General features: G+C 38.1%; 1 protein-coding gene across 1 annotated transcript in view; it reads left to right on the forward strand.

Moving 5' to 3' along the window:
* RGS22 (regulator of G protein signaling 22) overlaps positions 1 to 17974 on the forward strand; it is a 62836-nt gene that overhangs the window by 30953 nt on the left and 13909 nt on the right. Inside the window, exons 15-20 of the mRNA XM_074901133.1 lie at positions 5438 to 5632; positions 8753 to 8845; positions 9359 to 9525; positions 12678 to 12840; positions 13460 to 13618; positions 16444 to 16506. Of these exons, the coding sequence (XP_074757234.1) occupies positions 5438 to 5632; positions 8753 to 8845; positions 9359 to 9525; positions 12678 to 12840; positions 13460 to 13618; positions 16444 to 16506 (840 nt within the window). The remainder of the gene's footprint in view (positions 1 to 5437; positions 5633 to 8752; positions 8846 to 9358; positions 9526 to 12677; positions 12841 to 13459; positions 13619 to 16443; positions 16507 to 17974) is intronic.

Consider the following 17974-nt stretch of genomic DNA (forward strand, 5'->3'; position numbering starts at 1 on the left):
GTCAGGGCATCATTATGCTCTTTACGTAGTTGTCATTCCCCCCATTTGATCTTTAGACCCTCATTTACTGTCAAACGGAACTCGTGTGTTTCCTATAAATGAGCACTCCTAATTGAGCATGCACTTTAAGTCAGGGAATAAACCAAAAGTGAAGTGGTTCACCATAGGCCATGGGTGCTGACGGCTGTCATGGGCTGCAGGATAGTCCAATGCTGCCAGAGAAGGAGTCTGCAGCAGTATGATATCATTAGAAGAACTCCAAGCAACTTTTAAATTAACTTTGTGAAACTTTGGTCTGGTTTTCCTCTGTAAACCCTGTGTAGGAGTGTATCCTATCTGCATATTTCAATATATGCTGTAATAGAGCAAAGCTACTTCACATGTTGTTGGGACAAATATCTGTAGAGAGCAATGGAGAATAATCTCTTTGTATGGTTTATGTTACTGAGCATCTGGACTTCCTTGAAGTTGTCTTCTTTTTCTGCTTGGAGGTTTTACTGGGGCCAGTGACAGAATTTTGCATATTTGTCCAGAATTCTCACCTGAATCAGTGTTGTTTGCAAAGAAACTCCCAAGCAGAGGCTGAGGCACAGATCCCCCACTCTCTCCTGTCACACACTGACTAACTTGAACTGCTATCCTATTTAGTTGTTTTCCCCTCCAGGTCTACTTACGGCCTGAGGCTAAGGGCAACTGACTGCACCCCTAAGACTGACTGTCTCCCACATCTGCCCAGGCCTATGTGTGGCTAGGGACGCTGCTCACAACAGGTGTGCAAGTTAACCATATCTAAACTGTGACTTCATTTTTATATATGTTTTGTTGCAGGACAAATTTTAGGTTAGGATCCATGACCGTTTTCAATTTGGTTCCATTTCACACCAGCTTTCACTCTTTCTGCAGTGGTTGCATAACTGAAAATTAAGGCACAGGTCTTTTTTACTTATCTTATTTCCAGTGCTGGCCTGGTGGTGACAGCAGAACATCGTACAATCAGTGTTACCAGGCAATTGCGGAGAGCTACATACACATAGCCATTAAAGTAAATACATCAAAACGAAGTATGTGAAACTGTTCCATTAGCATAACTAACAGCTGAAATGTAACATAACAAATCAACACATGTGCTGCAACATTTGGTATCATTCTCAAGCTTGCCTTTTAAGGCTGGACAAAAATTATTCTTGTTTTCATTGGAACATGGTAAAGAGTCAAGCTGCATCCAATCTACAGGGTCTGCTTATGGAAGAGATGTCTTCCCAAATTCTGTGCTTACCTTTGGCACAACAAGATAATCATTCCAAATACTCCTAAGAGAATGTGGATGAGATTCACGCAACACATTGTCATATATATTTTGCTATTTATTACAGAAAGAGACATCCAGAGTATTCTGTATGTGTTCTGCCTGCTTCCTGTTAGAAACAAGATCAAACCTGCATTGCAGTGTATCTGCTACTCATTGTTCCATTTGTTAGGCATTTTTATCTCTGCTTTATGACAAAATAAGAAAATGTATTCCAAGGTGTATATTCATTCATCCAGGGAAAGAAACTATAGTGAGAATGAAATCTGCTGGATAAGAAAAATAATGAGTACTATCATCATCCAGGAACATATATGGTTATTTGCTAGAAACATAAGCACAGGTGTGTAAAATAAATTGGGAAAGAAATGCAATAAAGAAACATATCATAGTTTTCCATAAAAAAATAGTTGTTTAGAGTTAGAAAATTTAGTACAATTATGGGAAGTACAATATTTTAAGGCCAGAATCAATTTAGATACAGGGAGTTATCATTAATGTGAATTCTTGGGGTCAGACACAAGATTTATGTTAGGGGAAAGTGATGATGGGGGTTAAGGAAGTTTAGCCTTTCCATTTAAGACCCGCCAGTGCATTGTATTCTTCCATCATATGATTCTGTCAAGCAGCTGCACAAGCCCCTTGTTTAGATCAGAGCAATATCCACGCCTTTGGGCAGCAGTACAAAGCACTTGGACTTAAATATTTTTCGTGTTTTTTGCTTCACTCTAGTCATTCTGAGACTGCTTATCAAAGCCTTCTCATCTGGGGATGAATTCACACCAAATCCCAAGGCCTGAACGATCCCTGATTTGGAAAATCATAACTGAGGCCAAAGTCTTAATTTGAATTTCCTAAGCATTTTTTATCTCAAGATTTGTGCCGTTATAAGTAATTTCAAGATGCAAACTCTGACCAAATTTTCAGATAGGGTTTTGGGTTCAATCCATCACTTATTCTAATACATTTATAGGAAAATGTATAGCTGGCAGGTAGGAAAATTCTTTGTGTTTTACAAAAGGAACAAAATATTGAATAAATGAAGTATGATGTGCACTTAATGTCACATGCTTAAGATTCTTGTATGAATTTGATAACCTTTAGTTTCATTTAATATATTTTTTTCTTGTTGATCATTTAGGAGACTGGCCAATACAACAGTTTCACTATTTCTCTGAGATTCAGAAAATCACAAGACTTCCATGACATGGGAGTCAAAAATGGCTATGAATATTACTTTTTAAAGGATACAATGTATTTTCCCCCTCTGCCCTGCTAACTTCACTGCCCAGTGTTGAAAGCTGTGAACACATACACTTTTCCTCTTTTTTTGACATGTCTAGAACTCTTTGCAGTTGGTTTTCCTGCAGTCCTTGCATTCAAATCAGTGTACATCCACAAATGCACCTGAACCCTCAGCAAGGGACATGGGGATGAAAGCTCCTTTTAATTTCTCCCCTATCTGCAATTGCATGCATTCACTTTGTCACTTTGTGACGCTATCCTTCTACTTGGTGGGTCAAATCCCGTAGCAGTGGATTCTTACAAGAATTTAAGCAAAAAGATGGCATCATGCCAAACCTTCAGACACTGTAAATCTGCATCCTTCCAAAATGATGAGGCCTCTTGATTACAGTCTGGTCATTTCAGTTTGGAAGATATACTGCTATAGCTAGCTTAACCACCTCTAATTTTCTGTTTCACGTGTATTACCAGCCTTAACTGTTGTTTCTGGATAAAAAAAGTCTGTCTTTACTATGGTCCAGTTTTGCATGTGAAATTATACAGGACTGGGGGCAGTTCTGAAGGTAGAGCAGCCTGCAAAGACAGTCCCTAATATGGCAATATATTACAACAGTGTTTATGTAAGCAGATTGTCAATAGTTTTTGGCCTAAGATTCCTTAGTCTGGGCAATTTCTGACTCTGTCGGCTGATATTTTTTGTTAGAACAACAAATATACCCGTTAACCCATTTCATACAAAATCACAGGGGAAAGAATTCTGTCCAAGAAACTTGAGAGTGTTTGGTTTGATTTTATTCTTAAAACTATGCAAAAAATGATCAGCCATTTAAGAAACCAGGTTAAATGTGTGTTAAAATATTGAAGACCTATTTTGGACCCTTTTCACCAATTTACAGATCCCTTGTGTGGTTTTATGAGTCATAACAGGTGGAGCAATGTAGCCCTAATGATGAATAAAAAGGTTAACCCCCTCTTTAAAAAGTTTATTTTAAAAGTTGATTTTATTTTAAAGTTTATTTTTAAAGATACCACATCTTTAGAACATTGGACTGCTACCTTCTAATTTGGCTATTTTATATGTCTGATGCAAGATGATCAGACTAGAACATGATGTAACTGAAACTTTACTAGTGTTAGGGTCTTCAAAATAACTTCCAACTTTTGAAATCACTGTGAATCTAATTAATGCTGTCTCTGTTAAATTTAAATTTACTTGGTAATTTGCTGAGAAGAGCATAATTTCAGATAAATGTGGTTGTGTTCTTCAGCTAGGACTCTTTCTCTAGATGTCCTCATTCTTTGACCTCATCCTTACACCTGCGGGTCTTTATCACACTGATAATGTAGGCCACAGTAGCCACAAACCATCTTTGCTTTCAGTGATTAGAGCTATGTAGAAAGGGGAGTGGAATCCTGCATAGACAGTAAATATAGTAATCATAACAAGTTCTAACTGGGGGATGGATGTCAGCCGTTGTAGCCCTCAATTCCTCAGTGACCTGATACTAGGAGAGTTGAAAGGGTCTGTTTCAAATTGTTAAGGTCTAAAGTAATGGGGATATAGTCTGGTACTGCTGCTGTTTGAAAGAAAGAGTCTAATAAATCAGAATTTCATTTAAAACATGCAAACATAATTATTTAATGTACCCAAATATTCTTCCACTGTGCTTGAAATCTGAACACAAGTGTTTTATTACTGCTTGAACACAGAGTAAACGTATTATTATCTTCTTTTCTACTGCTTTGTATATCTGATAATTACAGCTGGATTTTAGCAACATAAGGAATTATCAGAAACCAGCATTCTTCATTGTCAAAACTATGTGATAATAAATAGGGAAGATGGGCTCCTCAGTGCCATCCTAAAGATAAATTCTGACTTATGTTACTAACCTGATCCCCTGATCATATGTTTGAAAATTAGTTAGACGTTGACAATATGAAGAAGTGAAAATATTTATAAGTATGTGAAATTTATTGTGGTGGCATATTTTTTCACTTGAGTTCCTAGTTGCATTCAGAATTACGATGTATTAGAAAGATATTCTGGAATATCATCTTCCAAGATATTCCTGGAAGAAACTGTTTTTCTCTGAGTTTTCAATGTTCTTTTTCATAGCAACTATGAAATATTTAAAAAACAGGAATTTGATTTAGGGGACTTTGAAAAAAAAATATTTTGAAATAAATAAAAAAATTAGTCTGTGCTTCAAGAATGAGCTGCTAGTGAGAAGGAAACATTCTACAGGTTCAGCTTTCTTCTGTGTGTACATGTTGAATTGCAAACTCTATGTGCTTCATAGAAATTACATTGTAATCCTTGCTTTGGTACAGATTTAGACCTCAGTTGGGCAGTGGTATCTTCTGTTAGGGATCTTGTACCATGATGGAGTCTCTCCAATATTAAAGAACTGTGCAAGGGAATCTCCACACAGAATGAAATCTTATAATTTTTCATTAATTTTCACCTTAAATTTACAAATTCCTATCTGTTCAGAAGAAGACACCTCCACAAATTGGCCCAGCACACATTCTGCAAAACAACAGTACGACTTCATGAAGAGTGAAGTTGCTGTAATGATTGTGGTTATCTGAATCTAAATAAGAATCAGTCAAATATCTCCAAGCAAAAATTACATGAAGCATTATTTTGTGATCTAACCATTTTAACAAGTAGGAATAAAAATGGCAGGGAGGTCAGTATGGCAATAACTGAATTTTGGACAAAAGAGTAATACTGGTAAAAGCAAGGCAGGTGTAATTAGATATATGTTCAAAATATACAGCAGGGCAGTGGGGGACAAATATGCATTAGTTCTCTCCTTCAATAAGCTGTGACTATTGGCATGAACGATGGCTAAGAAACAGTATTCTGTTTTATTGTAGTTCCTTTATGCAACTTACATTGCCCCATCTGCCAGTATGGACATTGGACTTCATCAGAGTAAGAAAAACATGATTTATCAGAAAATTGACCCAGCTTTTGAGGATCTTTTTGACCCAGCAGAAGAATATATCCTCACTGTTCTGCTAGAACCATGGATGAAGATGGTGGAAGCAGACAAACATACTTATGGAAAGGTAACTGATCTGGATGGCATTGTGAAAAGATTTTATGTTGGAGAAGAAAATCACAAGAGCCTTCTTATGTAACCCTGTTACATTTATAGTCATGAAGGGAGAAGTATTACGGGATGTTTTGTTCACTCACTCCTTTCTACGGTGATGCGTGAAGTACGCTGAGCTTCCTGTGGGTTTATGTAAATGTGTCTTGAGTCATTTTATATCTTCAGCCTCACTGTAGTAGTGGGTTCCATAGTTTAATCATGCATTAGGAGAAAAAAATGCCTATCTTGGTCTGTTTGCAAACCCCTCCCTGATAATTTCACATAGTGCCCTAGTTTTGTATGTCATAAGCAACAGTGAACAGTTGTTATCTTGTCATATTCTCAATGTTATGATTTTACATGCTTCTGTTGCATCCCACTTCAGTTACATCTCTGAAACTCAAGAATCCTAGACTATTTGACTTCTCCTCTTACAGAAGGCATTCCATGCTTTTGTTACATTTATCACCCCCATCTGTATCTGTTATATTATTTTGATAAGATGCAAGCGGTACTCAAGATCTGGATGCACTAAGGATTATCCAGTGGCAGAATCATGTTTTCTGTTTTGTTCTTTGTTCCTTTTCTAATTGTTCCTATGGTTCTAATTGCCTTTTGACTCCTAGTGAACTTTGAGTGGAAGTGCAAACTGTAAGCTAATAGCCATGTGCAATGATTCCAAGATCTCTTTATTAAGCAATAACAACTAATGGAAAGCCCTAATTTGGAGCTCACTGGAATGACTTAATGTTTATTGTCGTTGAATTCAGCTGCCCTTTTATCATGCACATGCTAAAGTGTAATGAAATCCTGCAGTTCTTCACAGTTAATTTAATTTTTTGCTCTGTGGAATCATTTTGCAAACTTTGTTGTCTCCTCACTCACCTCCTTTTCCAGATAGTTTCTGAATGTTTGAAAAAACAACCTCAGTGCAGATCCCTGTGAGACTCCAACAGGAACCCCACCCCATAATGAAAGTTATTTATTTCTTTATTTTTTAACTTCTAATTAATTCACAAGGGGACCTTCCCTCTCATCCTGTGATAACTTAATTTCCTTAAGAAACTTTGAAAGTTTGAACATTGAGAAAAACCTACTAAAATGAAATATACTAATCCAAACACATCTGCAAAATATTCTCTTCACTTTTCGGCATCATTTCTAAGCTTTCAGCTAAATTATTTTTTCTAAGCTACCTCAGCTATAACCGTTTATGACCTGCAGAACACTGTATAATTGATTGATGCTTTCATTAATCTGAAATTTTATTTACTTTATCTCAGACTAGTTTTACAGTCTTTTGTAAATGTATATTTTCCACGTGTATTATCAATACTAGTTTTCTAGTATCTATTGCCAGTCCTCAGTGAGTCAAGTCATCCACTCAGTATTATTATTTTTGTATAAAAAGGACCCTGCTTTTGAGCACTCTCTGAATACAGTGTTTTCACTGCTTCTAGTGATGGAAGAATTCCTCCAAAGTACGAACTGAAAATATAAACTTTAAGTTAAGCTAATGTGTGTTTCAGTTTATACTCCTTGAATTAACTGAGGTATAATCTTTTGCCCTTTCAGTTTAGATGATGCTTGCTTTGCAAGTGTAGTTACGTGCAAACTTCTCAGTGCCCTAATAACATAAACATCTTAATCAGAGCATGAAAAAACAGAACTAAATCCCTTTGAGTGCACAATACATGCATTTGTGAAGAGTTATAATACACAGACATAAAACGACCTGTTCTAGGAGGCACTAGAGTCTCTTTGTACTAGGCGCAGGCTAATGCTTAGGTACACTCCTTCCCAGCACAAAGACAAGGTCTGCTTTGTATTTTGTTCAGTCCCTGGCTCTACTCTTCCCCTTTGTTCTACCATACAACAGGATATATTTGGCCCATAATGAAACAAGATATTTTATCAAGAATTAGGTGAGTCCAAAATTGTTTATTTGGGACATGGTCAGTATGTATCTACATTTTTATCTTTAAATGAAACATGAAAACAGGAGAGATCCTTTTTATTGTAGACTCTCATCCTGCCTCTATCTGGTTTCTGTTTAAACTTTATGAAAAATGTTCTGAATTATTTTCCTATTTACTTTTAAACTACGTTTTCTTTTAAAAGAAAGAATACCCCAAAGCGCTTTATAACAGTGGAATCGAGTTACACTGAGCCTGAAGGCATACAGATAACACGGTGATTAGTATGGTACTCACATTTAGACAAAAACATAATGAATATCAGTCTAAAAACTCTCTTCTCTCTCTTACACATAAACGTGTATAATAAGAACACAGCTTTCTAATCTTTGTAATGGGCATGCTAGTCAGTATAACGCATTGTCTCAATTTTGCTAAATATCCTAAAACCTGCATTTGAATGGTTTAGTCAGCCGAGAGCATCACCAAACTATTCCTTATGCAGTTACTGATTGTTTGCACATAACATGGAGAACTGCTCTAGTTATATACACAAGGTTTCATCTAAGTTAAAAAATGCAAAACTTCATGAGTTCTAATCATGCACAATTTATTGTTTTAAGGCATTACCTGATATAGAACTAAGGAATGGGACAAGACTGAAAGTCTGAAAGCTTTCACCTTCCTTGTTTAGATATTATAGCATCGTTCTTGTCTTAAATTTCCATTTCTAGAAATCTGTGGCATTCTATCTTTTAGATGTTTCCCACTGAGACTCATAGTTTTAAGACCTGTTTTTTTTGCTTCTCAGTGGCACTTTGAAATACAATTTGATGGTACAGGCAATCAGTAAATCTGACACAATATACACGATGTACAATATACACAATATAATTTAGCAATTTTTTAAATACAAAGTTATTTTCTTAAAGATATAGTTAGGTTATTTAGTGGTGTTCTGCAAGAATCTGCATGTGAATCTGAAAATTTTATTCTACTGGAGCTTTTAATTAAATTGTTTGTAACAAGGATGTGACTTCTAGTGTCTTCTAAACATCAGTCTCGTTACTGGCAAATGTATTCTTTTCTATCCACTGTCACTGGCAAGGTGCCCATCCAGTTCTCCATCTTTCTATAATGTGTACTGTAGGGATGACATAAGATATTATTTTTATTAGGTGGAGTTGGTGGAAGAAACTCGACAGCTGGACTCCGTGTACTTTAGAAAGCTCCAGGCTTTCCATCAAGAGAGTGGTTCCAAGAAGGATGAGGTAAGACAAGTACCTACTAACAAAAACAAACTTTTTCTATCAGAGAGGGTTAACACTTTGAGTATCAGCAATGCAAGACTGACTACATGCCAGTCTGGAGAAGCAAGTAGTCAGATTTCTACCATTCATTATGGGGAATGATTGACGGCCATTGTGTTAATTACAAATACAGGTCTTCTGTCAGTTATGTCAACATCAGACCACTCTATGATTGCAGCCAATGACAGTTTCCATTAAAGTCTGTGGAATGTATTTTGGATGCTTAATCTTGAGTAAATACCTCAATTTCAAGTAAATTACAGGTATATATTTGTTCATTTGATTATGGAACCTGCATGCTGCTGTTTAAAGCAAACATAAAACTAAAGCTGGAGCCTTAACTCAATTTATTTTTTCAGCAATCAAAAAACTGTTCTACAGAGACAGAAGTTATCTAATGCAAAGATTATTAGACTGAGTAAAATATAGAGATGAAAAAAGCAGTTATGCAAGTGAAATAATTTCTTCCTTCAGAGTACTGTTACTGACACTGATCTGCCATCCTGCCCTGATGCTCTCAAAGAAGACCAACACTTGTGTCAAGTTCCCAAAGAATTGACAGGTCTTAATCTATCTGACCTGATCCACGACAAAAAGAATTTAGAACAGTTCTGGGCTTTTCTTAATGAACATTCTGCTGGGTACGTTTCTTCCTTATTGTTATTTTACCCATTTAAAAGTTCAGAAAAAATCTTTGCTGGGGATCTAGGCTATCTAAATATTCACAGATTTTAGTCCTCTTTTAAAATGTGTTTGTATGTTTATGAAATACACATGCACGTTGTTCACACAACTGAATTGTCTTAACATTTTGAGGGTAAAATTTATCTTGTCATAACATGTTAGTATTACAGTTCTGCTTTCAGTTTCTGCTTTGCTTAGTGGCAAATCCCTGAGTAGAGCAATTAGCCTATAATGAGTAAAAATTTCTCTTTTTTGGTACAGATTCAATTTAGTACATTTTAAAAATTAAAGCTGGATGTTATAAAAATGTACAAATAGAAGACAGCCACATTATTGTCACAGTGTGAGAGCAACCGCAATTTTGTATTTGCACTGATCTGAACAGAATTAAATACCAGCTTGTAGCAGATACAGTTTATGCAGCATTTTTGAAAAAGTGAGCCCATTTGTTTAAAAATTAATTTCTAAACAGAAGTTCTAGCAGAAGTAAATGTGAGTTTGCCACCTTTTTTTTTTTTTTTTTTTTTTTTTTTTTTTCTCTTCCCCAAGCCCTACACTCATCTCTATCCTGTTTCAGGAAAAGGCAAATATACTTTTAAAGTAACTGCTAGCAAGTCCATAAATTGTCACTTTCTTCCTTTAACCTGTGTTCTCCTGAGCTGATGCTTCCCATATTGCCTCTTGCTTATAGTCAAGCACTGCTATCATTTGAGAATGGATATTGGTAAGCTTTTTCAAAAGTGCCCAGAGATGGACATTTAGCATGGGATTCCTCTGGCCAAGACTCAGTGTCATCACTTCTGCTTATCATCATAGGTTCTCTCTGTAGTCAGAGACAGAAATACACACTTCTGGACACAATTCCAATTCTGAAGGTAACATCTAAAACCAGTTTGGAGTGATCATTCCTACAGATGGCAATTTCTGCTCACTGACTACAAAAAGACTGTATATAATGAGTTCAGATGGAGATTCTTATGCGGTGCATGCCTATGGTCAAGTGACTTCTAAGTTGTCTAGACCAGTGGTCTCCAAACTTTTTTGATCACCCACCCCATCAGTGAAACATTTTTGAGCATGCACCCTCAACATGTGTACATTATTATTTTTTAAATTATATACATGTGCTACTGAAGTTCTAACATTTTCTTCCTGCCTCTCAATGAACAGTCTTGCATACCTCCTGGGGTGCGCACACCCCACTTTGGAGACCACTGGTCTAGAGTTCCTCTCTAACTGGGGAAATGGTAGGAATCACCAGAGAACAGGTCGCTGGCTAGGATGGGGTCTGCACAGGTATGATGAATTGCCTCTGGGACTTTCTGCCTCTCTGTTAATCACAGACAAGTCCCATCTTAAGTGATAGAGCTCAGCAGAGAAATGTTTAATTTATGGATAAATATTCTTTTGTAAAAATTAATAATAAGAACATTTGAAAGAGTCTCACAAAACAGTGTTTTAGAGTTGGGTCCACATGTAGTAACTCTGAAGTCCAGCTGGCATGCTACAGTAAAGATGCTGTACTATAAACTGAAGGGATCTTAGAAATAATGCAGTCTGGAAAATTTCAGCAAAGCCCAACAAAAGTGTCACTTGTCTCTTCATCAAAATTTATGGTTGTTATTGCCCAACTGTAAGTGATCCAAGTTTCAGGAAGGACAGGCTGTGGAGTACCTGGCCACAAATTCTAGTAAGAAACAAAACAAAGTCCCATTAATTAATATTTTGTTAAATATATAGAATATATTCACACAATTACAGGACAATTTGTGTTACTTTGGCTTAGTGGGTTACCACTTGTTAGTCTTGCCAGAGTAACTGACTATGCACATGCTCCTGATCCATTGAAAGGAAAAAGTAGAGTATGCTAGGATAAGCCACCACTGCAAACAGTTTAAACTAACACACTTTAAGATTGTGTATTCTGCTTTTTAAATAAGATGGACATATTTGATCAGTTGTCATAGGTAGATGCCAAGGAGTAACTCCATAAACCACAGTAACTTAGATCACTTGCATTTAGGTGAACTTACTCACATTGTGACAAACTAGCAAACGAAAGAATTTCAGTCTCAATCAAGCTTAGGTCTGTAAGGGTCTCAGAAGACTTTTGAAAGAAGGACATCTGTTATTAAGTCAGATATTTTTGGAAATTTTGCTCATAGATTAATGCTTTAAAAAAGCCAGTTAGTAACCAAAGGGAAAAGTGAAACAGATTTGTCCGAATATAACGTTTCATATTTCCTGCTGACAATACAGTGAATGTCCTCATTAAAATGCTCACAAAACCTCAGCTAATAAGATACTATCAGAAAAGAGTCATATAAATTAAACTGAAATTGTAGGCATATCACTTATTCTGTCCTCTGTTTTAAAGCACAAACCCAATATATGTTCTATTAAAATAAACTTAAATTGACAGTGTACACTCAAATAATTATGAACAATATATAGATCAAGAATTGCATATGGAGATTATTTGTCACTTACTAGGAATAATGAAATAAGTAGTATCAGTAATTTATGAGAAGGCAGCCCACAAAAAGCCCTAGAAACACAATTTACCATGAATTACTTTGTCTGCTTGACTGTGGACTGACTTAAGCTCTAGCACTTCACACGGGTAAGGAAGAGGGTGATTTCTGGGGCTGATGTTCCCAGCTGTAATCCCTGCTTCTTTCTCAGGCGGTACGACGAGGAGGCAGAACACTGAGAACTCGTCTCCTGGTGGCTCACAGCCTCAGACTGCTTCAAATTCTCATCTGTTTCATTTTTCATTCACTCTGTGAGCTCTGCACTATGGCTCTGTTTCACAGTCCCTGCTGGATTTAGCAGCGGCACATTTGAGGAGGTTACTCCTTTCAGGGTATGCCAGAAGGGACCCTAAATGAGATCCCTAAGATGTGTGTTTGATCTGCCTGTTCAGCAAGTGCCATGGTCTCACCACATGGTACTAGAAAAGAAAAAATGACATAAACTTTCAGTCCAATCTGACCTGGTATTTAGGACTTGAACACTTTGGTTGCTTGTGGTTAAACTAATAACTCCCTAGGATGTTAATGAAATTAACACAATATTGAAATAACATTCTGTTTAAATTTGTTTGTAGCATGGATCTTTTATGCTGGCTAGATATTGAACAGTTCAGAAAGATGCTCCACAAGGATAAAGAAAAAAGGGAGGAAAAATCTAAGGACATTAAAAAGAAGTACTTAAACAAAAATTACTTCTTTGGACCCAACAGTCCAGCTACCAGAGAACAACAAGAAGAGGTACCAGTTACAAAACCATTCATAAAGAATAATCACACTGAATGTGACTGAGATAAAAGTCCATAAGCAGCTTTGCTCCTGCTTTTCCCCGGGCTATACTCCTCAAATCTTACCTATATTTTTTGCCAGAAACCTGGTTCTGTTATGGTTGTGGGAGTCCCTTCCTCCCTGTTCAGGTTCTTCCTCCCCTGTCCTTTCAGAACATCTCTCTTAAACACTGCTCTGAGGCTGAAGCCAGAGAGCATGCACAACACCGATCAGAAAAAGTGTAAAAATGACTTTCAGGCAGAGTGACTTGTTCCAGCTTTCTATTTCAGTATGTCAGTAAAGCCACAGACAGCAAGTCTGAGCTGTGGTACTCCGATATATCTTGATACTTAGGAAATTTACTTGGTCAAGCTGGGGTATTATTTGCCGAAGTCTGTATTCTATTATAGGTAGGGACAAATGTAATCTGTTCCCTTTTATGAAAAGTACATGTGAGCCTTGGGTAAGCATGCATTAAATGCTTTGCTTACAGTTAAGCTCATGCTTTGCTAAATCAAGGATGTAGAGAGATAAAGGGCTTTTGGTATACACAAAAGTTTATGTCATGTGTTATTGTATTTGGATTGCTTAGCTAATACATTCAGGTGGAGGATGGGGACAAATGCTTCATGATCGACTTTCAGCAGTGGTTCTGCTAGAAATTCAGCAATGCGTCCAGAAGAGATTAGAAAAACAATGGCTGCCATTGTTCCTGGAAGATGAACACCATGGGGCGAAGGGACAAGCAAAGGTAATTTTTGAACAACAGCAACACATGCAGGCATTGTTTTTTGTTTGGCTCATAATTTACCACTGGGATAAAATGTTTCAGAGGAAAAGCAGCCCACAACTCACATTTAGTTTACACTAGAAGAATCGCTGTAGCATGTACAAGTTGAAACATTTAGCTTGATAACTGTGAAGGCAGTTCCTCTGAAGGCTTAGTCTAGCTGACAGTATTATTGTTAGATCCCGAATCTGAAGGACACGGTGTTAACTCCGCTGCTAGCCAGACTGCCAGGGGAGTAAACTAGTCTTTGCTATAGTGCTGTAGTGCTCCATATGCCATTTTGTCCTAGCCATACACTTGCACACAGAAGAAATGTTGCTTTGTGTAAAGGTTTTGCCCAAGGGGACAAGAACACAACCCAATGAGTGGGCTTCCCAAGCTGTATTCTCTCTTTCTTATATTGTCCGTATTCTCCCACCAGGAGCTGCAGTGACTGTAGAAATGACTCCAGGACCTGTGAAATTCTGCTGAGTGGGGAGGTTAATGGCTACAAGCCTTGTTCCAATTGGTCACTTCAGAAAGTTGCCAGACAACTTGGAATGATGAGCCTTTGACTCCTGCTGGCTCATTAGAAAGAGTGGGGAATGGGCAGAGTTAACATCTGCCTTTTATGAGAGTGCCTCTGTGGCTGGGATCTGTGTAGGGAGATCATCCTGCTGGTGACGTGCAAAAGACTTGTTTTTTGCACTTCCACAACAGCTCTGAAATGCGAATGTCACAGCAGAAGGAAACTTGACAGTTCCACCAAGCAAACACATATGCACACTGCATTGATTCATAAAACTTGTTTTCTATCATCTTTTTAACATCAAGAAGGTTGTCAGAAGTGCTTATGAATTGGATCCTTTTAATTGATTCAGAACACTAAGCAATCTGAAAAGTATAGGTTCTGATAGGACAAACTGTAATTTTAGTAATGATTATGTTAGTTAAAGCAAAATTTTCTCATCCTTTCTAGCTGAACTCTGCCTCCTTTACAAGCCCTGGCACAAGACCGTGCAATAAGACTAAGCCACTGTTGTAGTTTAACCCCAGCCGGCAACTAAGCCCCACACAGCTGTTTGCTCATTTCCCCCTGGTGGAATGGGGGAGAGAACTGGAAGAGTAAAAGTGAGAAAACTTGTGGGTTGAGATAAAGACAGTTTAATAAGTAAAGCAAAAGCTGTGCATGCAAGCAAAGCAGAACAAGGAATTCATTCACCACTTCCCATTGTCAGGCAGGTGCTCAGCCATCTCCAGGAAAGCAGGGCTCCATCATGTGTAACCGTTACTTGGGAAGACAAACATCATCACTCTGAATGTCCCCCCCTGTCCTTCTTCCCTCAGCTTTATCTGCTGAGCATGACATCATATGGCATGGAATATCCCTTTGGTCAGCTGTCCCGGCTGTGTCCCCTCCCAACCTCTTGTGCACCCCCAGCCCACTCACTGGTGGGGTGGTGTGAGAAGCAGAAAAGGCCTTGATTCTGTGTGAGCACTGCCTGTATTATCAACACTGTTTCTAGCACAAATCCAAACCAAGTCCCATACTAGCTACCAGAAAGAAAATTAACTCTATCCCAGCTAAAGCCAGCACATCCTCCACCCCTTATTCCATACCATTTATGTCATGGTCAGGTCCCACAGTGCATCCTCATTAGCCACCCCCGTGCCTTCCCATCCTCTGATAAAATACAGATACCATTCCCTTAGTCTATAGACCACCCTTGTGAAATATCTGCAAACTGTCCTTAAATGTCCACTGAGTTCATTTAGTCCATGACTTTGGGCTCCATCTGTTGTGGTGGTCACTGAGGACAGGAGAGGTGGTGCGTTGTGTGCTTACTGGGCACCAAAGCCAGCTCAGGTCTGGTCACGGCTGCACTGGCACTACTTATTGCAAGACTCGTCCTCTACTGCTTCCAGTGATTCCTGCTATAGTAATTCCTATAACATGCAACTCAAATCCTGGGTTGCAACAATTGAAAGTTATTTCCATTACAATCTCCAACCCTGCCCCTTTGGACCAGATCATAGGGGTTAACACTGCAATGAACTCTTCCCCTCGTTTCTGCTCCAGCTTGGACTTACCCAGGTCTGGAAGCTAGGGTCTCATGCCTCTTCTTGCACCTGCTGTCAGGGAGAGTAGCCCATGCAGTTTGGAAAATGCTGTATTCAACTCTAATAAACAGTTTACAGGAAATACATACTTCTAATGAGCTTTTAGTCTTTTCCTAACTCCATTTACATCTGACTGCTCTCTTCTCTTTCTTATTGCAAATTCAGAGGATGAAAAGGTCTTTTGAAGAAAGTATTTTAGAAGAAATGAAACCAGATGACATTCTCCGCTTGGCTTCATATTTCACAGTGACCAAACACTGTGGGCATGCTATGTAGTCCTTATTCAGAAAATCTGCCCTTGATTTGAGGTGTATTTTTGCTACATAGAAGCTGCAGGATCAAGTCTGTATTTCTGATACAGCTGTCTAAAGGAACTAAAACCATTTCATACCGAAAAAAACCCAGCAAGCCCAACATTTGTTCCTAACATAGGGGTAAGGTAAACGAGTGGAAGAGCACAGTTTGACTACTATTGCCTCTTGTCTTCCCCAGTCTTAATGAGCATGTGCTCATTTATAGCTGAACAAGGGGTGGTATTCAGTGTAAGTCCACAACACATTTCACATATAAAGATCCATACAAAGACATATGAACTAATTTACCACTGTTGTCTCAATCATTAGAGTACTGAACATGAAACAAGAAGATTTAAAAAATACAATTATCATCTTTTGTTCAAACCATAGATAAGGGACATAACTGAAGATCTTTCATGCCAAAAACAGGAGAAGAAAACTAGGATGTGGAAGGCAAGTGAAGTTTACTGTGTCACTTCTGTCTGTGGTTTCACTGTCTTTTCTGTTTGGACCTTGCACATCGTTCACAGTTTCCCTGCTGACAGTGTGAGGTCCAAATATAATGCTGTCAAAACCAGGTATAATTGTATTTGCTACAGTGGACTGATTACTCACATGACTGGTGAATTTAGCTCCCTGCTGCATGTTCACAGTAAATTTCTCTCCCTTACTGTCTAGAGAGGTCATACTTGAAAAAAACACGTTTCTTGTCCTGGGCTTTGGAGCACTCTTAACCCTCCTCAAACTGGTATTGTGCCTTTAATTCACATTTATCTGTATTTTGCATGCAGTGGACTTATTGGGACAAGCTGTTCATTCCAGCATCTGGTAGTTTATTTATTATTGCGAGTGGATTACGTGCAGACACAAAAGGGAATGTGAAGTATGCAGTGGAGTGGGCAGGTTTAATCATATCTCACAGTATCTGTTTCATTTAGAATTGTATTTTAATCTTACAGCACTGAGATAATATCAATTTTAAACATCTTAAACCTTTGTAATAATACATTTCATCAGATGTTTGCCAGTTTTTTCCTCTTGAAGAGCAGTGAACTCTCTGTGATTGCCAACATACAAGTTGTGTACATTTATTCAGTTGAACTTTTATTGTCTGTTGAAATCAAACTGGAGACCCGGTCACCAATTATCCATGCAAACCATTAGCTCGAAAGGGATCCAGAGTGCATGTGGGTTCTGTTAACTGAGTTTTCCCTTTGTTTGTCAGGAAGAGGGTTATTTTCTATGTTCTGCTTCAAGATTGACCCATAAAATGAGCAGTGTTCATATCTTAGTATAGGGGTGGGAGCAACGTTTTGTTCTTCCCTTCATGAATATGTCCCAGAAATAATTTTTCCTAGAAGTTGCTCAAATTCTGGTCACAGAGGATAATACATGTTTAGAGAACTGGAGGGGGCTGAGAATATGCCACCTTACTGTCTAAGCTGAGCCACCTTTATTTTAACCAAAGGGCCCTCTGGACCACCACCACCCACCCTCTCATAAGGGGACGCTCTCATTCCTGGCAGGCTCTGTGGAGGTCTAACCATAAGCATAACTAAGTATAATGCCTGTTTTTAAGAGAAGCTGAAGAAAGACCTTCAGCTTAGAATCAGGTTAGATTTCTAGGACGGTCTGCAACAACTAAAAATGTTTCTGTCCCATGCTGACCATTGAACAGCACTCAATCCCTCCAGGACTTCAAGAGTTTTACACCACTGTTAGAAGACAGTTTTCATTCATCCATCTGATAACAAAGGGGGGTTGTTTGGCTTGCTCCTCAGTGACAGCACAAGAACTGTTTGTTCATGAAGACAGGCCAGCCTGAACTTAATTTCAAACAAAGTGTCCCTGTATAAGCCATCTTTCTTGCTCCACCCTTTCCTGGCTGCCTACCGCTCTGTGTTTTGCAGCATGAGGATTT

Source organism: Athene noctua, chromosome 2 (assembly GCF_965140245.1).
Source record: "Athene noctua chromosome 2, bAthNoc1.hap1.1, whole genome shotgun sequence".
NCBI lineage: Eukaryota > Metazoa > Chordata > Aves > Strigiformes > Strigidae > Athene > Athene noctua.